This window comes from Heteronotia binoei, chromosome 21 (genome assembly GCF_032191835.1).
Source record: "Heteronotia binoei isolate CCM8104 ecotype False Entrance Well chromosome 21, APGP_CSIRO_Hbin_v1, whole genome shotgun sequence".
NCBI lineage: Eukaryota > Metazoa > Chordata > Lepidosauria > Squamata > Gekkonidae > Heteronotia > Heteronotia binoei.
In genome coordinates, this window is record NC_083243.1 from 178,213,488 (window position 1) to 178,238,502 (window position 25,015).

The 25,015-nt window shown below is 45.5% G+C and overlaps 1 protein-coding gene across 1 annotated transcript in view; it reads left to right on the plus strand.

The window, feature by feature from the left end:
• Window positions 1–25,015, plus strand: part of TNS1 (tensin 1) — a 494,447-nt gene that overhangs the window by 274,685 nt on the left and 194,747 nt on the right. The window contains exon 4 of the mRNA XM_060261061.1: window positions 16,713–16,751. Coding sequence (XP_060117044.1) covers window positions 16,713–16,751 — 39 coding nt within the window. The remainder of the gene's footprint in view (window positions 1–16,712; window positions 16,752–25,015) is intronic.

Below are 25,015 nucleotides of genomic sequence, written 5' to 3' on the forward strand. Positions count from 1 at the left end.
CGGACTCTTATCTGGGAGAACCGGGTTTGATTCCCCACCCCTCCACTTGCACCTGCTGGCATGGCCTTGGGTCAACCATAGCTATTGCAGGAGTTGTCCTTGAAAGGGCAGCTTCTGTGAGAGCCCTCTCAGCCCCACCCATCTCACAGGATGCCTCTTGTGGGGGAGAAGATATAGGAGATTGTAAGCCATTCTGATTCAGAGAGAAGGGCGGGGTATAAATCTGCAGTCTTCTTCTTCTGTCTCCTCCAGCCAATATCTTTTTTTACTTTCAGCAACCCTCTCCCCCACCAATACATCTTGGAGACTACTAGGTATTAGCTATAGCTAATTGCTATTTATGGATGTCTTGTTTGCCAAATCCTTAAAAAATACCATTGCAACATCTTTTGATAGTGACTTAAATCTAACAACTCTGTGTACTGTGAAGATGTGATTTGCTTTGCCTCTCCTAAAACGACTGCTGACCACTTTCACCATTCCAGGTTCCATATTGTTGTACCACAGTATAACTACACAAATCATGGTGTGCGATAGAAGATATTATTTCTGTTCCCAAATGAGGTTATTTCAAGGGTGCTGCTGGAGTTGAAGAGGGTGCTTCTAAAACATTGGTCCTTCTCCCCCACCCCCATGCAATTGCCTGGAGAAGCTGCGTAAATAAACTATCTTCTCAGAGCCAAAATCTCTCCCTGCTTGTAACTCACAAGTGGGTCCAAGCAGAACATTCCTTGCACTCTGTGGATCAGGGCCAGCCCTGAAGGCTAGGAGAAGGTCCTTTTATGGTAGCATTTCTCCATTAGAATAAAAAAAAAAAGCCACAACCACTCTACCCATAACAAAACAGAGAGAGAACACAAACACAACCCCTGGAATGTGTGCAGTGCTGGCGAAGGAACAGTAAGGCATGAAGGGAGCCCTTGGGTGGGAAGGCAGATCAAATAATTAGGAGTGGGAAAACCTCTTCTTAGCCCTTAGTGGGACAATAATGCAGGAATGTGGGTCTGATTGGCAGGGCACAACATGTAAAGGGGAGAGTAAACATTTCCTTGCGATCTTTCTTTGGTCATTTGATGAATTAACAAAGACATTTTTTGAGGAGGTGCAGCAAATAGTCTAGAGAGTCGAAGCAAGGGAAAGATTCTTTGTTAGGTGTTTTCAGTGCTACTGGCTAACTAGTTACGAGCAGCGTCTCTAAATTTGCTGTGCTCAGGTTTGAAAGCCTAACTAATTCAAGGGAAGATGGAAGATTCTACTTTTCTTCATCCATTTTGTTTCTTAGGCTGCTAACATCCATTTCTCTTTACAGATTAGACAGATTCATAGCAGATAGGTCCGCCAGAGGCTCACACAGGTCTCAGTTCTGGGTCCGATGTTTTTTTAACTTGTTCATTAACGATTTGGAGTCGGGAGTCAGCGGCGAAGTGGCTAAGTTTGTGGATGACACTAAATTGTTCAGAGTGGTAAGAACCAGGGAGGATTGTGAGGCACTCCAAAGGGATCTGTTGAGGCTAGGCAAGTGGGCATCAATGTGGCAAATGAGGTTCAGCATGGTCAAGTGCAAAGTAATGTACGTTGGAGCCAAAAATTCTAACTATAAATACAGGTTGATGGGGCTCGAATTGGTGGAGACTGACCAAGAGAGATCTTGGAGTCATGGTAGATAACTCACTGAAAATATCGGGACAGTGTGCAACTGCAGTAAAAAAAGTCCAATGCTATGCTGGGGATTATTAGATCAGCCAGTATCATAATGCCTAGGGCTGGTGCTAGGGTTTTTGGTGCCCTAGGTAAGCTGCCCACGAGCATCCACCCCCCAAAATATATATATATATATATATATATATATAAATAAAACCAGAGAATTGTAGGAGAAATGGAGAAACTTGGAACTATTTACATTTTTAATTTACAGGTTTTTATTTTAATTTTTTTATTTTTTTTGTGAGATTAAGCAATACAAATTGTAAGAATACTACTTGATCGTTTTAGCTGGAGGTGCCAGGGCCAAGACCTTCACGACCATTTTGCTTGATCCTTTGAGTTGGAGGCGCCAGTGACAAGACCTTGTGCATGCGAGAAAGATGCTCTACCACTGAGTTATGGCTCCCACCCCATGGCTCTGTTAAAGTAGAGTAGGAAGGATGAGTGGCAGCATAGAACTTCAACAGGAGCCATTTTTTTAGAAACTGTAATTGGCTCTTCTTCAGCTTTTACAATTGGTTAATTTATCTCTGACAGGCTCCGAGGAGCACATTGCACAGCCACCGTCCGCTGCTTCCCACTGGGGAAGGCAGGCTCCAAGGAGCACATACGCTGCACGTGGGAAGAGGGGGGTGCTTGGCAGCGTCCTCTAGGCCAGGTGGCGCTCTAGGTGGCCACCTACTTGGCCTACTCCCACGCACCGGCCATAATAATGCCCCTGTATAAATCGATGGCGTGACCTCATTTGGAATACTGTGTACAGTTCTGGTCACTACACCTCCAAAAAGATATTATAGCATTGGAAAAAAGTGCAGGAAAGGGCAACTGGAAAGATTAAGGGGTTGGAGCACTACTTTCCCGATGAAGAAAGGTTAAAGCACTTGGGGCTCTTTAGCTTGAAGAAACGACGACTGAGGGGTGACATGATAAGAGTTTTACAAGATTACGCATGGGATATAGAAGGCAGAGAAAGAAGTACTTTTCTTCCTTCTTCACAATACAAGAAATCATGGACCCTCAATTAAATTGCTGAGCAGTCGGGTTAGAATGGATAAAAGGAAGTACTTCTTCATCCAAAGAGTGATTAACACATGGAATTCACTGCCACAGGAGGCTACGGCATCTACATGCATTGACAGCTTCAGGAGGGGATTGGATAAACATATGGAGCAGAAGTCCATTAGCCACAAGGTATAGATGGAAATATCTGTTTGGAACAAGTGATGTTTTTTATTCTTGGTGCTTGGGGGGGGGGGCAACCGTGGGAGTGCTTCTAGTGTCTTGGCCCCACTGGTGAACCTCCTGATGGCACCGGGTTTTCTTGGCCACTGTGTGACAGAGTGTTGGACTGGGTGGAACGTTGGCCTGATCAAACGTGGCTTTTCTTATATTCAGAGACTACTAGCCATGGTGACTAAAGGGACCCCCCATATCTACCAGTAATGTGGATGCAAGTTTTAAGAGGCAATCTGAAGGGAAGCCTTAGCCTCTGTTCTGGCATTCCAGGGCTACTAGTTACCACTGTGTGAAATGGCATACTGGACTTGATCGCCCAGTAGTTTGATCTAGCAGGGCTCTTCCTTGTGTTGTTTTCTCTGTTCTTGTACTGTCTTCAGACATTCTTTTAGTGATTTGTCATAAGAAATGTAATCTGTTCACAAATAGTTTCTCTTACATGGTAACTAGGGTTACCAGCTTCAGATTGGGAAATCCTGGGAGATTTTTTTTTTGGGGGGGGGGGGTAGCTGGGGAAGGCAGCAGGAAGGGCCTCGACATGGTATAATGACATAATGTTCATCCTCCAGAGCTGCCATCTCTGTGAGTCTGAAGATCAGTTATAATTCAAGGAGATCTCTAAGCCCCACCTGGAGGTTGGAACCGTAATGGAAACCCAGAATAGACTGGGCAGTTTTCTAGAACTGCAAAGACCTGGAAATGTCTACATACTTCGGTAGGTTTGATTGTTCCTCCAGGATAGGGTTGCCAAGTCCAATTCAAGAAATATCTGGGGACTTTGGAGGTGGAACCAGGAGACTTTGGGGGTGGAGCCAGGAGACATTGGGGGTGGAGCCAGGAACAAGGGTGTGACAAGCATAATTGAACTCCAAGGGAGTTCTGGCCATCACATTTAAAGGGACAGCACATGTTTTTAAATGCCTTCCTTCCTTAGGAAATAATGGAGGATAGGGGCACCTTCTCTTGGGGCTCATAGAATTGGACCCCCTGGTCCAATCATTTTGAAACTTGGGGGGTACTTTGGGGAGAGGCACTAGATACGATACTGAAAATTTGGTGCCTCTACCTCAAAAAACAGCTGAAACCTCTAGATCAATTCCCCATTATACCCTATGAGAATCGATCTCCACATAGGGAATAATTAAGTGCTCAGCAGACATTTCCCTCCCCCCCCCCCGTTTCTGGCGACTCTGGAGCGAGGGATTGGCCTCTCTACTCACGAGTTGCTGCCAACTTCTTCAAAGTAACACAGACACCCCATCCCAAGAGGAAGCCTTTCAATCGGAGACTGAAGCCTCCGGAGCTGGAAAGGCGCATGGTCCTCTGCTCCTGCAGCTTCCTCATAAGCCAACAGTTAAGATACTGAAATGGGCATTTGAGAGAGACCTTGGCTGGAAATTTCAGTTGGCTTATGAGGAAGCTGCAGGAGCAGCGGAACACAATTAAAAACCGGTGGTTGTGTGAAGGCAAGAATTTTTCCTTCGGAAACCAACAAGCAACGGAGGCGCCTTTGGAACTTTGTTGATGAGTCTCAGTCTCTCTTTGTTAAATTAAGAGACTTTGAGGGGTCCTCCCTGAAATATTACATTTGAGACTTTTGTTTTGCTAAAATGTTCTGAATTTATGATAACCTTTGTATGTTCTTCATAATATATTTAATTTGTACAAACTATTTAAGAGTGTGATTTGCACAATATTTTTTGGCATATTTGTATTTAGCCTCCATAAGTGAGCTGGAAATATCCCAGAATTACAACTGAACTCCAGACAACAGAAGTCTATCCCTTTGGAGAAAATGACTGCTTTGGAGGGTGGACTCTATTGTATTGTATTTAGCTCTCCCTTCTCCAATCCCTGTCTTTCTCAGACTCTACCCCAAAATCTTCAGAAATTTTCCAACCTGGAGCTGGCAACGCCAGCCAGGCCTAGCCCCAATGAGTTTCCCCTCAAATGCCAAAATAGGCCTGGAAAGGGCCTTGCCCTCTCCCCCTGCCTTTTTGCTGACAGAAACAAGCCTGGAATACTGTGGTTGCCTAGCAAAAGCCACTGAGTGAATCTGTTGCTTAAAGCTTTGGGTGCTCCTTTTATCATTTATGGATTTTGTAAGCTGCAAAATGTATTTTTAATTTTTTAAAGATTTCGTATTTTTTTTCCTGAAAACCTAGAGTGCTTTTCATGTTTGTAGAAAGATCTACCTTGCCTGTTCACTGCTCCAGTCACCACATTTAAGAATACAAAAATATCCATTCCTGATAGGTCTGACTCAAGAAATATCTGGGGACTTTGGGAGTGGAGCCAGGAAATTTTGGGGTGGAGCTAGGAACAAGGCTGTGACAAGCACAATTGAACTCTGAAGGGAATTCTGGCAATCACATTTAAAGGAACTGCACACCTTTTAAATGTCTTCCCTCCATTTGGAAATAACGAAGGATAGAGGCACCTTCTTTTGAGGATCATAAAATTGGACCCTCTGGTCCAATTTTTTTTTTTTTGAAACAGGGGCGTTTTGAGGAAAGGTACCGGCAGGCTCGGGGCTAGGGGTGCCCATGTCCCTAGGCCGAACCTCGAATGTCTGCCCCCCGTTTAATGTGCGCAAAGCGTGCATGCCCCCTGGACACAATGACGTCACTGCCATGCCCCCCAGACTGTTCCAAAACTCTTCGGAAGAGTTGGACTCTTTGGAAGAGTCGAGGGGCGGGCACACTCAGAGCCAGTTGGCTTTAAGCGTGTTTGCTGACATGTCCACCCTGGACTCTTCCAAAGCCTCCTGAGGCCCCCCAGACTGCCATGCCCCCCAGACTGTTCCAAAACTCTTCGGAAGAATTGGACTATTTGGAAGAGTCAGGGGGCAGGCACGTTCAGAGCCAGTTGGCTCTGAGCGTGCTCACTGACACGAGCCTCGGAAGGCTTCAGAAGAGCCCAGGTTGGGCTTGTCAGAGGGAAGAATTGAGGGAGTGGGCATGCTCAGAGACAGCCGGGGCATGTTAGGGGGAAGAGTCAGGGGAACAGGCATGCTCAAAGCCAGCCTACTCTGAGCGCGCTCGCTGTCGTGTCCACCCTGGACTTTGCATGGAGAGAGGGGGCGCCCAAGACAGCCACCTACTTAAGAACATAAGAACATAAGAGAAGCCATGTTGGATCAGGCCAACGGCCCATCAAGTCCAACACTCTGTGTCACACAGTGGCAAAAAATGTTATATACACACATACACTGTGGCTAATAGCCACTGATGGACCTGTGCTCCATACACTGTGGCTAATAGCCACTGATGGACCTGTGCTCCATATTTTTATCTAAACCCCTCTTGAAGGTGGCTATACTTGTGGCCGCCACCACCTCCTGTGGCAGTGAATTCCACATGTTAATCACCCTTTGGGTGAAGAAGTACTTCCTTTTATCCGTCTTAACCTGTCTGCTCAGCAATTTCATCGAATGCCCACGAGTTCTTGTATTGTGAGAAAGGGAGAAAAGTACTTCTTTCTCTACTTTCTCCATTCCATGCATTATCTTGTAAACCTCTATCATGTCACCCCGCAGTCGACGTTTCTCCAAGCTAAAGAGTCCCAAGCGTTTCAACCTTTCTTCATAGGGAAAGTGCTCCAGCCCTTTAATCATTCTAGTTGCCCTTCTCTGCACCTTCTCTAAAGCTATAATATCCTTTTTGAGGTGCGGCGACCAGAACTGCACACAGTACTCCAAATGAGACCGCACCATCGATTTATACAGGGGCATTATGATACTGGCTGATTTGTTTTCAATTCCCTTCCTAATAATTCCCAGCATGGCATTGGCCTTTTTTATTGCAAACGCACACTGTCTTGACACTTTCAGTGAGTTATCTATCATGACCCCAAGATCTCTCTCTTGATCAGTCTCTGCCAGTTCACACCCCATCAACTTGTATTTGTAGCTGGGATTCTTAGCCCCAATGTGCATTACTTTGCACTTGGCCACATTGAACCGCATCTGCCACGTTGACGCCCACTCACCCAGCCTCAACAGATCCCTTTGGAGTTCCTCACAATCCTCTCTGGTTCTCACCACCCTGAACAATTTAGTGTCATCCGCAAACTTGGCCACTTCACTGCTCACTCCGAACTCTAAATCATTTATGAACAAGTTAAAAAGCATGGGACCCAGTACCGAGCCCTGCGGCACCCCACTGCTTACCGTCCTCCACTGCGAAGACTGCCCATTTATACTCACTCTCTGCTTCCTATTACTCAGCCAGTTTTTGATCCACAAGAGGACCTGTCCTTTTACTCCATGATTCTCAAGCTTTCTAAGGAGCCTTTGATGAGGAACTTTATCAAAAGCTTTCTGGAAGTCAAGGTAAACAACATCTATCGGGTCTCCTTTGTCCACATGTTTGTTCACCCCCTCAAAGAAATGCAACAGGTTAGTGAGGCAAGATCTTCCCTTGCAGAACCCATGCTGAGTCTTCCTCAATAAACGCCAGCCCTGGGCACCGGATCCTATGCTGAAAATTTGGTTACCTAAAAAAACCGCACCTCCTCCCCAGAGCCGCAGATACCCACAGATCAATTTTGCATTATGCTCTATGAAGAACCCTGTGATTTTGGTTGAAAGTTTTGAGCTGTTGCCAAATGAATGCGTTGGAAATCAGGTTCCATTATTGAGCTGCTTTTTGGAAGAAGGTAATGTTTGAAACGTCTAATAAATTACCTAGGAGAGGCGTTCAGCTGACAGTTTATCTCCACGGCGTGCTTCCTCTTCCTCAGCATTTGGAACTGATTTAGAAGTCTATGGACTCATTATTGTTGAGAACTTTGGAGGAGCTGACTGGAAGGCTTTACTATTGCCATATATTTTGCTTTCCTGTGCACGGCAGTACCTATTTGGTTACCTGTAAGCAGTGCTAATTGTATTGTCATTGGTTTAAAGTGCATAGAAACACTTTTGTAAACTGTAAACGGTTGATGATACTCTGTTATAATCTCAGCTTAGAAACTGTGTATTGAGAATTTGCAGGATCTCTTCGGGTTGTGACCACCAACTCAATTTTGTTATAGTCTATACATAGTAATAAGTATTATTTAAATTTATTATTAATATTTATTTATTAATAAGTATTATTTAAAATTATTATTATTATTACAAGAGTGTGATTTAAAAATACTAAAATACTAAATATTTGATGGTTTTTTTTCCTTTGTGGTGTTTGCAAATACTTTATTTACATATGCTTGGGATCCCCATATTTCTTTGGCCAAGTGGCAAGCCTAATTCCTTTGCTATTAGAATATAGTATTCTAATAGCAATTCTTTGCTATTAGAATATAGTATTGTAATACATTTTATAATAATGTATCAGACAATATTAGATAGTAATAGTAATAATCATTACTTTCGTATGGCATTTAATAGTAATAGTATACAGCATGTATTATATAACATATAGAAATAGTATATAACGTGTAACAGTACGTAGCAACAGTTGATGGAGTCTCAGGTGTTGTATTTAAGGGCACTTCAAAATAAGTGATAGATACCAAAATGTCTAACACTCTTAAAGTGCAATTTTTGAGGAGAGAAATGTATTTGAAATTTGTGCTGTCAAACTGGAAATTTTGGATGATTTCAGGTATTGGCAGATGGTCACGTCTCTTGTATTAATCTGTTCTGCTATTTTAAAAAAAGTTAAAAAGTACATTTACCAGTATATGCAGAGGGCATATCCTGTTAAATTTGTTTTTTAACTGTTGTTTGTAATTGCCAGAACAGATCTATATTTAAAGGTACTTCGCTACTTAACAGAATAACACATCTGCATTTTTCTGTTCGGTCACATGGAGGGATGGGCACAAACCAGTGGATGAACTAAAGTTCATTTCAAATTTTGGCTGGTTTGTGGTTTACGAAGCATTGAACATGAACTCCATTAATTGTATATGGACTTCATTAATTTTGATGCAGTTCATGCCTCTTCATTAAAAACAGTTGTTTGGCTCAGAGCCATTTAAACCACTGCTTTCTGCTCCCCACGAAAAGCCATGGAGAGCAGAAAGCAGGGGTTTCCACATGGCTCCAAGCCATTTAAGCTACTGCTTTCTGCTTTTCTCAAAAATGTCTTGGAGCCATTTAAACCAAATGGCTAATCAGTGGTCCCCACTGCTCAGCTGTTTGAAACACCTGCTTTCTGCTCCCTGTGAAAAGCCATGGGGAGCAAAAAGCAGAACTTTACACTTTAAAAGGCTCACAAACATTATGAACCAATTCGGTAAACAAACTGTCTTATTGGTTCGTGGTTCAGTTTGTTCAGCCCTGAACTGAACCACAAAAATGCAATTTCATTCCTGATTACAGCAAGGACGATCTTGATCATCATTTCTCTCTATTGACAGTGCTTCTTTAGACCATAGCAACTGAGTTAAAATCATAATCATGTGCAATTGAATTGGCAAGATACTGGGTTTGTTGGCTATGATTCAAATAAGCAGCTTTTTAAAAAAGCTTTCCTTGATTTTCTTTCACTGTTCTCTCTCATACAGTTACCTAGTTCCCCCTGACCACTGGCAGGGGATGGAGGGCCAGGTAAGGTTCTACTGAGGAAGGATTTGGGAATTATTCAGTTTTTGTGTTACAGAGAGTAATGCTGAGTGTTGGGACTCTGTTGAGTCAAAAAATAGTTCTTTGCTACAAGCTTTATAAAATAAATTATAGGTTTGGTCAACAGTGCAATTTGCTTGATAATATTCTGGGAAAATTTACTTGCTGAGGAGATTTAGTGTACAATTGCAGGCAGAAGAGAGAGCAGTTTAGCTGCCAAAATGAGCCATACCGAATAATTTTTTTTTGTTGGGAGAAGGGAATAATTTCCCTCAAATAAGCAGCTGGACAGACTAGATCAGATTCAAAGTTAGGCTCGGTGGCTGGGTTAAGCTGTTACCTACAGGATGTTCAGAGGATTTTAGCCTGCCTGGCTGTGTATGTCTAGGGTGTTTGGTTCCTAGTGCCCTGTCCAAAAGACTGTTTTTTTCCCCAGAAGAATAGAGTAAGGCCTGCAAACAGCTCCAGGTTTGATGTACTCCTTCCTGCATGCTGTCACATAGTCTCAATGTGACAATGCCCTCTACTGTTTGGAATTCAGTATTGTTGAAACTAGTTTTTTCTGTCCTTAGTAGGACTTAACCTTTGATATGCTACTGCCCGCCAAGTATGCAACAGTATTATCAAATGTCCCTCAAGCCACAAGTGAAAAAAAACTATGACAAAATCCATACTTCAGACAAAGAAACATTTATTTATATAGATAGAGATTACACAACAGATCAGTGTTTCACAAGAGAGAGAAATACATACCTAGGGTGAATGGGAATACCTAGAGTTTCTTTCCAGTCTTCATCAGACCTGGGACCAATATTGATTCAATTATACAGATTTTTTACACAATTTTCAAAAAAGAGGGACGCGGAGCGTCTCCAGCAGCAATTTCACCTCGGCTACAGCTCAGTATGTGGCTTCTTGTGCTAAGCTGTAGCTGAGGTGAAATTGCTGCTGGAGACGCTCCGCGTCCCTCTTTTTTGAAAATTGTGTAAAAAATCTGTATAATTGAATCAATATTGGTCCCAGGTCTGATGAAGACTGGAAAGAAACAAGTACTTAATCGATTGGCTTGTCACCACACTACTTTGGAACGTGAATATACATGTTTTGGACATTTGGACTGATTTCTATATACTTCTTAGTAAATTGGTCACTAGCTTGCATTTTTTGTTGTGTTATCCATTATAGTGACCTCTCTCGGATTGTTTTCTATCCCTCACCTAGAGATTGGCAACAGTAGTTTCCCAGGAGGAAATGGTATTGTACCTGACTGAGATCCCGCCCCTCCTCAAACCCCACCCTCTCCAGGCCCCACCCCTTAAATCTCCAAGAATTTCCTAACCTGGAGTTGCCAACCCTATCTCATTCCCTTTATCCATCCCTTTGACTTCAGCTTTCCATCGTCTTCCCCCTCCCTGCAGCCTCTACATAGGAAAGGACAGTCTTTCTCCATGGGAGGAGGTACTAAAGCATCTTACATCATTCTCCTCTCCTTTCTCCTTTGATCTGAACAACAACCCTGTGAGGCAGGTTAGGCTGGAAATCTGACTGGTCTGAAATTAACCATTCAACTTCCACATTAGGAACCTGGATCTGGCAGACCCCCACTCTGAAGCCCTAACTTCTATGCGCTCCTCAAGTCCATCACAGAATCTCCAGGAATTTCCCACCAACCTTCAAACATGCTCATTTTTATCTGAGCTTGATTGGCACTGTTTCTCCATTATCTGTGTTGTTATTATAGTGCCCACTCTGTTGTTTTCTTTTTGGAAGCTCATCACACATAGTCTCATGAAGAAAAGAAGGAAAGGGAAGTGAAAGGGGACTTTTCAGATTAGAAAAAAAGATGATGGGGGGACTTGATAGAGGTTTATAAAATCATGCATGGGATGGAGAAAGTGGATAGAGAGAACATTTCCCTCTCCCATAATACTAGAACACAGAATGCACTCTGATATTGATTGACAATAGATCCAAACCAGACAAAAGAAACACTCCTTTACTCAATGGGCGTTTTCGCACTCACCTTAATCAGCAGCGACGCCCCTCTTCACCACGCAGGATCTGCGCGGATTTTGCACTAATCGCCGCGGAGCACCCGGAAGAGCCGGAAAGTCCCGGCGCTTTTGCGGCGCAAACGGAAACTGGTTTTTGGCGGTTTCTGTTTGTGCCGCAAAAGCGCCGGGACTTTCCGGCTCTTCCGGGTGCTCCGCGGCAATTAGTGCGAAATCCGCGCAGATCCTGCGCGGTGAAGAGGGGGTCACTGCTGATTAAGGTGAGTGCGAAAACGCCCAATGAGTTAAGTTATGGAATTTATGACCAGTGGATAAAGGGATGGCCAGTGGGGCATTGTGGTTAAGAGCAGAGGGCTCTAATCCAGAAAACTGGGTTTGATTTCCCACTCCTCCACATGAAGTTTGCTGGGTGATGTTGAGCCAATCACAGTTTTTTCAGAACTCTCTCAGCCCTATCTACCTAACAAAGTGTCTGCTGTGGGGAGAGGAAATGAAGGTGACTGTAAGCAGCTTTTGAGACTCCTTAGGACAGAGAATAGCAGGGTATAAAAAAAACCCGCTCTTCTCTTCACAACTATGAATGACTTTAAAAGGAGGTGAGGTCCATATATGGCTATTACTCATGGTAACTAAAAGTAATCTCCATAATCTGGAGAAGGAAACCTCTGAATACTAGTGTTAGGAGGAAGCATTAAGGGAAGGCCTTGGCCTCTATCCTGTCTATCAGCCCTCCAAGATCTGGTAGACTGGTGTGAAATAGGTTGCAGTACTAGGTGGACCACTGGTCTGATCCAGCAGGACTTTCTTATGTTATTAAGAATATTTATTTTTTGTTTCATTTTGCCCTGAGCAGGGAGAGGGGACTCCTGTTTGCTCTCCATGTATGTTATCTTTTTTAAGCACCAGGGAAAGAAATCTACAATCCGGAATTTTATCCTCAAAGTGGGGTGAGCAGTATTAGAAACGGTGATCCTCTGTTAGCTTTCAAAGCCATTGAAAGTGGGGAGAAGGAGCAGCCTAAATTCCCCAGTCCCCTTTTCCTCTAAAGTTCTGAGTGCCATCTGTGTTTGTAGATTGACCCCTAGTGGGGTGTTTGGCCCAGTTAAGAATCTCTGCTCTCTTACTGTGGTGAGCGATCTCTCTGCTGCAAGGGGAAAAGACTCAGAACCGGTTCATTTTAACAAAGCACCTCCCAAGGACAAAACATCTCATGTAATTACCTTTGGAAGAGAACTTGGCTGGCCGACTGTTTACTTGGCATCCGTGGAAAAACTCTCCCTGCTTCTTTTTGTTCTTCTACAGATATTCCATAACATGGGGGTTTAATTAAATGGATGTGAAGTTGGGGCCAACTCTCTCGATTTTATGATGGGTTTTTACAAGCCCTTGGTAGGTTATTGATTTTTTTCCCCCTCAGCTAGGAGGCGAGGGGGTCAGAGGATAAAGTTCAAGCTCATTGCGTGGTTCTGGGCAAGTCACCATCTCTAATCTACCTTGTAGGATTCTTGCAGGGACAAATGTAACGAGAACTGACCTTTCAGAGTCAGGACCATATTTACATGGGAGATCCATGACTAGAGTTCCTGAAAATTTCTTTAACATTAAAAAAGCAAGAGCATGTCCAGATTTGGACCACCTGCACTGAGGAGACAGGGGTTTGGTCCTTTTTCTAATGCTCTTTCCCTGAGAGAATTCATTCCCTGGAGCTGTTACTGATATTGTCCCTGTCTTTTTTCCCTACTAGTATCTGTCTTTCCTCCTACTATAGCTAATAGCAGCTCAGAGGGGAAGGTCTACTGTTACCTGGAAAATAGAGAAGGGGAGTTAAGAAGAAGAAGATATTGGATTTATATCCCGCCCTCCACTCCGAAGAGTCTCAGAGCGGCTCACAATCTCCTTTCCCTTCCTCCCCCACAACAGACACCCTGTGAGGTGGGTGGGGCTGGAGAGGGCTCTCACAGCAGCTGCCCTTTCAAGGACAGAGGCTCAGAGCGGCCTACAATCTCCTTTCCCTTCTTCCCCCACAACAGACATCCTGTGAGGAGGGTGGGGCCGAGAGGGCTCTCACAGCAGCTGCCCTTTCAAGGACAACCTCTGCCAGGGCTATGGCTGACCCAAGGCCATGCTAGCAGGTGCAAGTGGAGGAGTGGGGAATCAAACCCGGTTCTCCCAGATAAGAGTCCTCACACTTAACTACTACACCAAACTGGCTCTCCAAGCCTACTTAAGCCTATTCTATGACTACATAATGTCAACAACATTGATATAATCAGTATGGACATGAGTTGTATTTCAAAAATAAAAAATATTTTACCTTAGGCACATATTAATGGGTGGAAGCTGGAATGGCATAGCCCAATCTCGTTAGAAGTTAAGCAGGGGCTGGAACTCAGTTGGGAGACCACCAGTAAAGACTTTGCAGAGGAAGGCAATGGGAAAACCAGTTCTGCTTCTCAAATGCCTGAAAGCCCCTTGCTTGGGGTTGCCAAAAGTTGTTTGTAACTTGACAACACTTATGTATGTACATATTAATGATAAAGTTAGCCCGATTTCCAAAGAGTTCCTCCTAGCTTTCCTTTTCCTCTTTATCGCCCAGAGTAGAAGCCACTAAAGCCCCATAGCCACCAAAGGATGATAAAGATACTGTCAACGTGTACATGTTTGATGAGAAGCAAGTCCCACTCTGTTCAGTTAGATTTACTTTCAGGTAAATGTGCATAGGATTGAAAACTAACAACGTATCTTGCAAATATGTGGTATGTGTGTGTTAAGAAGACATCTGAAACAACTCCACTGGCTAGCTAGGTGCTCAACTGGCTCTACAAGGAAAGGAAGGGCAGAGTGGCTATATTTTGTCTGTAGATTTTGTGTGCTTGGAACTGGCCAGCAGTTGAAGGAGCCTGCCCTGCCTTTCAATGGGAAGAGAGCAAGAAGTCAGAAGTAAAGAGCTCTCAGGCTTCCCACTGCTGGAGCATGCTTGGTGCTGTCATATAGAGGATGTGAAGTGCTGTCATATAGAGGATGTTGCCAAATTGTTTTCTGTGACCCCAGAAGATTGAACCAGAACAAATGGGTTGAAATTAAATCAAAAGAGTTTTCGGAGCGGTTCCTCAGTGGAACAGGTTTCCTTGGGAGGTGGTGGGCTTTCCTTCTTTGCCATCTGACAGCAAAGCTGATTCTGTGAACTTGGGCAGATCATGAGAAGGATGACAGGAAGGGTTGTATCAGTGCTTAGTTTTGGGGCCCCTTCTTACATGCCCAGCGAAATGCCAGTCACCACTTTGAGTTTAGGAAGCAATTTTTCTCCAGGCTGTTTTGGCAAGGGATCCTGGAGAATTTTTTTTTTTTTTGCCATCTTCTGGGCATGGAGCAAGGATCATTGAAGGAGGGAGGTTTTTGTGAATTTCTTGCATCGTGCAGGGGGTTGGACTAGATGACCATGGAGATCCCTTCCAACTCTATGGTTCCCCGTTGTCTTCTTGCTGTCTGCCTGGCACATATCTTGCAGCCTCAAGTTAGAGTTAGATGGTCAGGGGTGCTTCCCCTCATGTCAGGGAGAGACTGAGAAGGCAGAAAAAGGAAATAAGGGCGCTTAGGCTTCCTGTGAACCATCAAGCAGTGTTCTGAAACATCTATTTTTCAAGAAGCCTGTATGTTCTACACTTACCTGCTGCCTTTGTACTCTCTCCTCAGCATGAGGAAAATCAGATCAAGTCAGTGAGATTGCCAAGTCACCCAAAGGCAAGCAAACTGGTCACAGAGAAATGGGAATAAAACCACCACCACTGGATTGTGGCTAGTTCAGTCTTTCCCTGGCTAGCTGCCATGTGGTGGTGGTGGTGGTGGTGGTGATTTCACTTTGTTTTCTGTGGCCAGTTTGCTATTCACCTGGCATCTGCTGAGGTACTGGGATGAGAGTGCAGAGGCTGCTGAGAAGAGTGGGGGTTGTTGGAGAGGACACGCTCTTTAGTTCCATCCCTGGCATGAGGCCCACATCTCAGGAAGGCTTGCAGATTACCCATGCTCCAGTCTGTCTGTTTCAAGATGGGAATCACTTGCTAACCATAAGGCCCACCTCCAGTTTCTTAGAACATGGAGTAGGTGCCACATTTGGGAACAGAAGAGCCACAGGTGGCTTGTCAAAAAGCCATATTTGGCTTTTAGCCACTGAGTGAATATCACTGGTCTAAAATAATGCCTACAAAACTGTCTTTAAGGCAGAAGCAGACTATACAAACAAGAAAAACATTGAAAATACCTCAAAAGACTGATAGAATGCTACATTTGCCCATTATTCCAGAACGATACCAAGTACTGTACACACAACAGAGACTCTAGGTATGTATTTGTCTCTCTTGTGAAACACTGATCTGTGGCGACTTCTGCACTGCGTTGCGCTACATCAGCTCTACATAGACTAATGTATGAAATAAGTGTCCACATATGGTTCTTAACTGTTGCCCCCCTCCCCCAGGTTCTTGAGCAATACATGTGATGCATGATTGGCAAGCTATCTGGACAAAGCCTAGCAAGGATAATATTTCCATTCCAGATTTTGGAGCTCAAGCCTTTGCACATAAGTCTTAATTGGCAGTAAAATAAATCCTTCCACCCCATTAGTTTGCTTCCTGCAGAGATGGGGTAAGTGGACTGTAGAACATCTCTCAGTCTCAGTTGCTTCCTACAGTGTCCAGCTGTTTTGAGTTGTGGGCTTCATACACATCAGCCTGGCAGTCTTGTGCAAGGGTGGAAAACAGCATTAACAGGTTATTTCCATTGGGCAAGGAACCAATGGGGCCTAAAGAACTGGAAATAGCTAAACTGCCCCCTCCTTGGTTACAAATAAGCAAGTCCAATCTGAAATCCAAAGACTGGAAATTTCTGCAGTGCCCATGTTAAGCATCTCTCTATCAATCACTTTTTGCTTCAAAATACCAGAACTCCTGGTCTTTCCTGAAGGACAGGCTCTTGTAGTGGGCTCTTGAGTCTCTTAAAACTTTGGCTCATTTCCCAAGCTACTATTTGGAGTTCTGGGGAGGGAACAGTTTCTAATGGAGCAACTCTGTCTTTGCAGGACTGAGTACTGAGGGGTGGTCGTATTAACCTGATGATGCTTACACTGCAGTTCTGCATTAGTGATTGCACAAGAAGATTCTAATGCTGGGTCTCTTTTTTCTTTCACCCATTAGGCCGCCACGCCTTGCGTGCCTACAGGCAATCATGAGCTGGTAAGTAACTTGGTTCCTCTTTTCCTTGAAAGTATGGCTGCTGTTTTCTAGCCTCTGTTGCCACCTTAACCGCCAAGAGCATTTGCACACAAATGGACAGTTGATAGAATTGCCAACTTCAAGGTGGGGGGGGGGGCACTTGGAGTTCTTCTGGAATTGCAACTCGTCTTCAGACTATAGAGGTCAGTTCTCCTGGAAAAAAACCTGCAGCTCCCAGGGATGACTCTATGGTGTTGTATCTCTGCTGAGCTTCCTCCCCTCTCCAGGCTGCACCCCAAGATCTCCAGGAATTCCCAGCCTAGAGTTGGCAGGCCTAGCAGCTGAACATTATCTTCCTAATAATGATGCAGCGGCCAAACTGGCAGTGAGGTGCTTTCTCTCAATTCTGTAAATTTCTGGTAGGTGTTGCTTTGAAACAACCACTATGCTTTCCCGGCGAGGTGGATCCTTTGGAGTGGCCTTCGCTGGGTCAGTTTCCTTTGGAAGAAAGAAGACTGCTGCTTTATGTTGTGTGTTTATTTGCAAACATAGAGACACACAATAGTAAAATGAACATGATATTAATCCTGTTTCCTTAAATCCTGATCAGCTCCTTGTCAGTCAGATAAAAACTGCTGCTGCTCAGATGTCCTTCCATACTCATCGCCACATATCCCCCCCCCCACCCCCCGTCATTTTCCTGAAAGTGAATTCCAGGTGCTTAGAGCAGCCATCAGACCTATAGAACCTGTTGCTTTTGTCCTATTAAACCCTAAAGACTTTGGAACTTCCTCCACCAGGGACTGAGAACAGCTGCTTCCCACTAAAGGCTTTCTAAATTGGTCTGAAGGCCAATTTGTCAATGTGCCTTGATTTATTGATCAGATATCATGCGACAGGGAGTGGCACTATTGCAGAACTGATTTGTATTTACTGCATACATTTTATTACATTTCAAAAGGATTTTATTTTGAATTTTACTGTTTTAGTTGACTTACGGTGCATTTTGCTTTATTCTGCTGTAAACTGCTTTGGGGCCTTTTTTTTTTTTTAATTGAAAGGCTGTTGATAAATAAACTATGTTAAAGAGAGGGCTGCCTCACAAAGCAGGCTTGTGTGGCTTACAAAACCATTTTAATATTTGCATTCCTTGTGATTCTAAAAATGAAAATGATATGCCACGCCGTTCCGATTGCTTTAAGGATGAATAGTACGGTTTTGTAATGTTACTGAGTCCATACCACCGAAGTCAGTATTGTCTGCTCCGACTGGAAGCGGCTCTGCGGGGTCTTAGATGGATGTCGTTTGTTATGTATTGAACATAAGCTGTTCTGCAGCATGGCGGCCGCTACTGAAGGCGACCCCCGGGTCCCCGGATGTAGCTCGCCAGATGCCCCGCCCATCAAGAGCTTGGCGGGAAGTTTGACTGACCCGGATTGGCCTGGCCAGTTGAGGGGGCAGTTCCGGGCAATGTATATAAGCGGGGCCCGGCCCGCGTGCTCTCTCTCTTGTAATGTGCTACTGAATAAACGATGTTGCCTTCAAAACGTCTCGGTTCTCAGTACATTACATCGTTCTTGTTTGTCAGTGTACATTTGGATTAAAAAGGATTTGTAGCTGATCACTCGCAACTCATATTTGGCTTTCATCGGTTTGAAAAAGAGCCCAGCTCTTGATCCACAAACATTTGCAGAGCTTAAGCTTTTCTAAAGCTTACATTACTTTCCAGCAAATCTTGACGAAACAAGGTGGGAACATTTTTTGTTGTTCTGTTTATGTATTATCCTGATGTATGGCTCCACAGCTCATAACACATCATACAGCTACTAAATTAAAGCAACTCTTAAGTGAAAACCCATCTGTATGTGTTGCAGTAGGTACAGCTGGACACTGCTATATTGAGTTAGACCAGTGATCTACTAGTATAGTTTATTTTGACTGGTAATAACTCTGTTAAGAGTTTGGGCAGGAATCTTTCTAGCTCTGCTCTCAGAAATCCTTTAACTATAGAGTTCCGGCTCAGAACTGGGATCTGTGACCTCTCCCTTCTTAACTCAGGGTGGGGAGCAGAAACTGTGGCTCCTTACCCAGAGAACAAAACAGGCAGCATAGCTCTTTGTTGGCTAAGAATCAGTTGCAGGCCTTGGTACCGTCAAATCCAGACAGACGACCAGGAAGAAAAGGTTAAGAGAAGCAGTTCTTGATCTGCTACATGGTCTTCTTGTCCTTTCCAGCTTTTCGTTGTCCCATAACGGTACCATGTTCTGGAAGAAAGTAACTTATTAGACGTGTTGCAAAACCAATTAAGATCAGCCTTCTCCCCCAGTACATAGTGTTTCAATATACTGTGAATGGACAAAACCGTGTAAACATTTCAGTACATTTTGGAATTCAGCACCCTGATTTCATCAGCTTTCTTGTAGGGTTGCCAGCCTCCAGGTGGTGCCTAGTGACAGGCCCATAGCCAGGAGGGGGCCTCCTGGGACTGTGCCCCCTGACTTATGGGCAAGGCCCCCTAACTTCCACCCCCCCCCAAGTTGCCCCCAACTTGATTTTTGCTGCTGCTGCACCTCAAACTGCTGGCTGCCATCTCTGCTGCCCACTCTCTCAACAACACACACTCCTCCACACACATGCACGCCGCCAGCTGCCCTAGGGTTGCCAAGTCCAATTCAAGAAATATCTGGGGACTTTGGGGGTGGAGCCAGGAGACTTTGGGGGTGGAGCCAGGAACAAGGGTGTGGCAAGCATAATTGAACTCCAAAGGGAGTTCTGGCCATCACATTTAAAGGGACAGCACACCTTTTAAAATGTCTTCCTTCCATAGGAAATAATTAAGGATAGCGGCACCTTCTTTTGGGGCTCATAGAATTGGACCCCCTGGTCCAATCGTTTTGAAACTTGGGAGGTACTTTGGGGAGAGGCACTAGATACTATACTGAAAATTTGGTGCCTCTACCTCAAAAAACAGCTCCCCCAGAGCCCCCAAAACCTCCAGATCAATTCCCCATTATATCCTATGAGAATTGATCTCCACATAGGGAATAATGAAATGCTCAGCAGACATTTCCCTCCCCGCCCCCACCCCATTTCTGGCGACTGAAGCGATGGATTGGCCTCTCTACTCACGAGTTGCTGCCAGCTTCTTCAAAGTAACACAGACACACCATCCCAAGAGGAAGCCTTTCAATGGAGGCTGAAGCCTCCAAAGGCACATGGTCCTCTGGCGGAGGGGCTTCCCCCCGCCGGCCAGCTGACTGGGGGTGGGAAGTAGCCTGGGAAAGCGGAAAACCCCCCACTGGGACCTGGAGATTGGCAAGCCTAAGCTGCCGTCTCTCTCACTCCCTCCCCCCTGAGCTGAGCACTTCTGCTGGGCCCCAGACGTGCCCGCGAAGAAGAGGAGGAAGAGGCAGACGGAAAAGGGCAATTTGCCCACCCACCCCCTACCACCCATTTATCACCCAGGAGGGATACCGCCGGCAGTTGGAGCCTGCCCAGCATGGCTTCTCCTTAGCTCACACCCAGTGGTGGCCATGGCATCAGCAGCAAGAGGGAGAGGAAAACATATCAAAAAGGCCCCTTCCAACTCAGCTCCAACCCAGCGGCAGCCATGGCACCACCAGCAGCACTCCCGCTGGAGCTGGGGTCCAGTCTGGCTGGCATGGGTGGCAGGAAGGGAAGGCAAGGCAAGGCGGTGGGGGGAGGGGGCTGTGGGGCAGTTGGCAACAGCCAGCCATTTTGGGTTGCTGGGAAAGGGGTGGGAAGAGATCACCCTGGGGCAGCTGCAGGGAGGGGAGAGGCCATGGGGGCAGCTAGCTGGTAGCCTTCTTCCTCAAGTGGTAGCAGGAGGGAAGGCCATGGCGTTTGGGCCACTGTGGGCCCCCTGAAAAATTCAAGACCCCCCGATTCTTCAAATCCTGGCTATGGAGCTGCCGGGAGTTCTCCTGCTTTTACAGCTGATCTCTAGCTGGCAGAAATCAGCTCCCCTGTAGAAAAGGGCTGCTTTGTAGGGTGAACTTTATGGCATCGTACCATGTTGTGGCCACTCCCCCCAACCCCACTCTCCTCCGGATCTACCTGTAAAGTCTCCAGGTATTTCTCCAAGACAGACTTTCTGGTTTAGGGATTCTGTTTAGGTGCAGGTAAAAAGGACTTTTTTTACAGGGTGGTTTGCCATTGCCTTCCTCAGTCATCTATGCGTTACCCTCAGCAAGCTGGGCACTCAGGTGCAGGTGGGATGCCTCAAACTACATGCGTTCAGAGTTCCATCTGTGCCGTGATGTGAAGACTGAGCTCCTGTGGGAAAAGGCTTTCCTGTACCCTTCAGAGGACGGAGAGCTCTGGGCATAATCCTCTTCGAGGGCCAACCAGACGACATGTCAGGTGTTTTGTTTTTACAGCTCGCAATTAGGAGGCCCACAGAACCCTGATCTGGATTTGGACTGTGACACAGGGGAAAGAGGGTAAACCCATTCTACCTGTACCACATCTCCTACTCTAAACAACTACGTGGGCTTTTAGTTTCCCCCTACTGGATGAACATACAGGCCCTGATATAGTTATATAGGTTCTTATATTTTAGCCTCAGTTGGGCTCGAGCAGCCACTGGTGCTCCCTGGGGGCAAGGGAACATCTCACCAGGAGTCCATGGGGTCTTGAAACCACCAACCAAGTCACTGCTTTCGGGCACAGGTTGTTTTATTGGAAATTGACCAATTGAAGTGCCTGAAGGTGTAGTTAACTTCATCTACCTCAAAATGCATTACAGGGAAAAAGAGCCACAACACTGTAATCTGCTTCCTTACCCAGGAACCTCCTAGAGCCAACGCCACCGCTTCTTTCTAGTTTCTCCTTCTTCCCGCTTGTCCTCGCCCTTGCCCTCCCGCTGGCTGACTTGGTGTTCTCTTTCTGCTTCTGTACTCCCTCCCTCCCTCTAGCCTCTTCCCCTTTCTCCCTTTTTATAGCCCCAGCTGCACACCATCCTCCTCTTCTCTGTTCCCTGCCCCTTAGTGGGCTTCTGCTCTCCATCGCCACATCCTGTCTTAACCTACGAGGCCTAGGAAGCCATTGCTGCCCTGTCTAGGCTCCCTCCCTACCTCCACACTACCTGAGCCTCCCGGTGACAGTCTGCCCAAGCTGCCCTGGTGCTGAGCCCCTGCTCCACTCAGATGAGTCTTGCTGCTGAACACAGAGGCGTGGTGTGCCCGCCAGCATGTCATTGAACATATGAAGCTGCCTTATACTGAATCAGACCTTTGGTCCATCAAAGTCAGTATTGTCTTCTCAGACTGGCAGCGGCTCTCCAGGGTCTCAAGCTGAGGTTTTTCATGCCTATTTGCCTGGACCCTTTTTTGGCGATGCCGGGGATTGAACCTGGGACCTTCTGCTTCCCAAGCAGATGCTCTACCACTGAGCCACCGTCCCTCCCCTTGCTAGGTAACCTTCCATGCAGCCACATGGGGTTGTGTTAGGTCAGGAAAATGGCATGGGAGGTTTAAAATATGTTCCTTCTGTGCTGTTCTTGATCCATATTGGGGTCCTGCAGACCATTCATTGAACAGAAGATATACACTGGGAGCTATGTACACAGAACTTGCAGAGTGTTGTCTGGTTGGCTCTGTGGCTACAGAGTGTCCCCTTCATTTAAGCAATTGGAATAGTCCTTCTGCGGACATCACAGTTCTTGCACCAAATAAGGTGTTGTTTTGCGGTAGGATGCTGGTTTTGCATCAAGTGTAGAATTCTTGCCAGCATGATCATGATTATCATTAGTTTAACGCAATACTGCTGTCTTTTAAAAAATATGTTCTGTTTTTATGTAAGAAATGTCCAGCGTACAAGGGCCTACTTCTGGCAGATTCCATCCCTCCCAAGCTTGGAAGGGGTGGGGTTGGCTTAGCAAAAGCTCCAAATTGGTTTGTAACTGTTGCATATTAAAACCACCCACATACTGGTCCAATCGTACTGTGGGGCCCAGTTGGCTCTGCCAAGTCTGACTGAATCAGAGTTTAGCTTTGGAAACCATGTCCTTGGCTCACCCAGAGTGAGGGGCGGGTCTGTGCCTTAGCAGCTGTGCAAGGAGTTTATTTGCAAACAAGGAAACGGAAGACTTTCTACCGTCACTTAAATATATATATATATATATCTCGGCTTGACTTCGCGAACGAAGATTTAAGAACGGTGCAGTAGTCCACGTCTGCTGCAGGCTCGCTGGTGGCTGACAAGACCAATGCGGGACAGGCAGATCCGGCCACAGTGGCTGCAGGGAAAAGTCTGATTTGGGGTTGGTGCTGTAGCAGTGCGATTCTTCCTCCATCTCCTTTTGTCCTCAAGACCAGCTATGCGTGCGCTCTCAAAGGAAGAGACAGCCTGGTGGATGGTGTGCCTCCATGCTTTGCGATCTGAGGCTAGGTCAGACCACTGGTGATGGTTGATGCGACAGGTGCCAAGGGATATATATATGATGGCCAAAATAATTTACCCAGAATGTCTTTTCCTATGTTGGGTTGTTACAGAGACTAAAATACCTGGTGCTCAGCCATAGCCTTTAGGGAGTTTCCATTCTTGGGCGACAGCTAGAAATTACGGTTATAATGAGGTGTTATAGTGTCATAGTGAGATGTCATAGTGAGATGTCATAGCGACAGTTACATTTTGGTAGTGGCTCGACTAGTTTGCATTTGGTTAGAAAGAATATACAAGGAAAGTAGAAATCTACCCATCTATCATCTTCGATCTATATACTGTCTCATGCAGTCTCCTGGAACAGAATCTAAAACAGAACCTTGTGTCGTTTGAAGAATATCTGCATGCCATTTTGAAGCAGAAAACTCCTTAGCCCTCTTAGTTCCGAGGGGAATACATGCAGATGTTGCTGGGATGAGCCACAGTGGGGCCAATAAACCATTTGTGATCTGCCTTGAGCCTTTTTGAGAAAAAAAATTAAAAGGTAGTCCCCTGTGCAAGCACCAGTCATTTTCTACTCTGGGGTGATGTTACTTTCACAACATTTTCATGGCAGACTTTTTACAGGGTGGTTTGCCATTGCCTTCCCCAGTCATCTACACTTTCCCCCAGCAAGCTGAGTACTCATTTTACCAACCTCGGAAGGATGAGTCAACCTGGAGCCGGCTACCTGAACCAGCTATGGCTGGGATCGAACTCGGGTCATGAGCAGAGGGCTCCGACTGCAGTACTGCAGCTTTACCACTCTGCAACGATAAATGCTGTAAAATAAATAAATAGCCCATAAAATTGCAGACTCTTGCAGCATCTTAATGGCCCACTCTTGTGGCATACACACTCATGTCACAGTCCACCTCATTGGATTGTCTGTTGTTTTGACTGCACAAGGCAGTTGACTCTCAAAGGATGGACATGGTCTGCAGATCTTTACCATAATTCCAACCCTGCACTGAAGCCAGATAGCATTTATGCTGCTTCCCTGAGTTTGAGCCACCATGTTCGCTAAGATCTTCTCCTAGAGGTGATCTATAGTTTTTCAGGCCTATGCTATCCAAAGACAGCTTCTTTAATAGCAGACTGTCTATAGCCTTCTTAAATATAAATTATCTTGAAGTGAATGATTGGTAATGAGCCAGTTTGATGTAGTGGTTAAGTGTGCGGTCTCTTATCTGGGAGAACCGGGTTTGAGTCCCCACTCCTCCACTTGCACCTGCTGGGATGGCCCTGGGCCAGCCATAGCTCTGGCAGGGGTTGTCCTTGAAAGGGCAGCTGCTGTGAGAGCCCTCTCCAGCCCCACCCACCTCACAGGGTGTCTGTTGTGGGGGAGGGAGATAAAGGAGATTGTGAGCCGCTCTGAGACTCTTCGGAGTGTAGGGCGGGATATAAATCCAATATCATCTTCTTCTAATGGGCTCCAGCCATCTTATCATTCTTTTCCCCAGCAGTTCTTTCTAAATCGTGAGGGGCATGGATACAGAGGACAAGTGGTAATCTCCAGTTACCCTGTCCACATTCTCAAGTTGAAATAATTGAAAGGTATGAACCCAACATATGGATTTGTTTTGTTTTTGCAGCTCATTTAGGGTGACCCCATAGGGTTTTCAAGTCAAAGAGTCATTCAGAGGTAGCTTGCTGTTGCTTGCCTCTGCAAATATAAAACCAGGGCCAACCTCACTTAGCTTCTTAGTTCTGACGAGATGGGGCTAGCCTGGGCTTCCAAGGTCAGAACATGTGGATAGCCTAGGAATATTCACTGCAGTCATTGCTGATGTGATGTTGAACCCGATCAGACGTAAGCCATGTATCTGCAAATTGTTTAG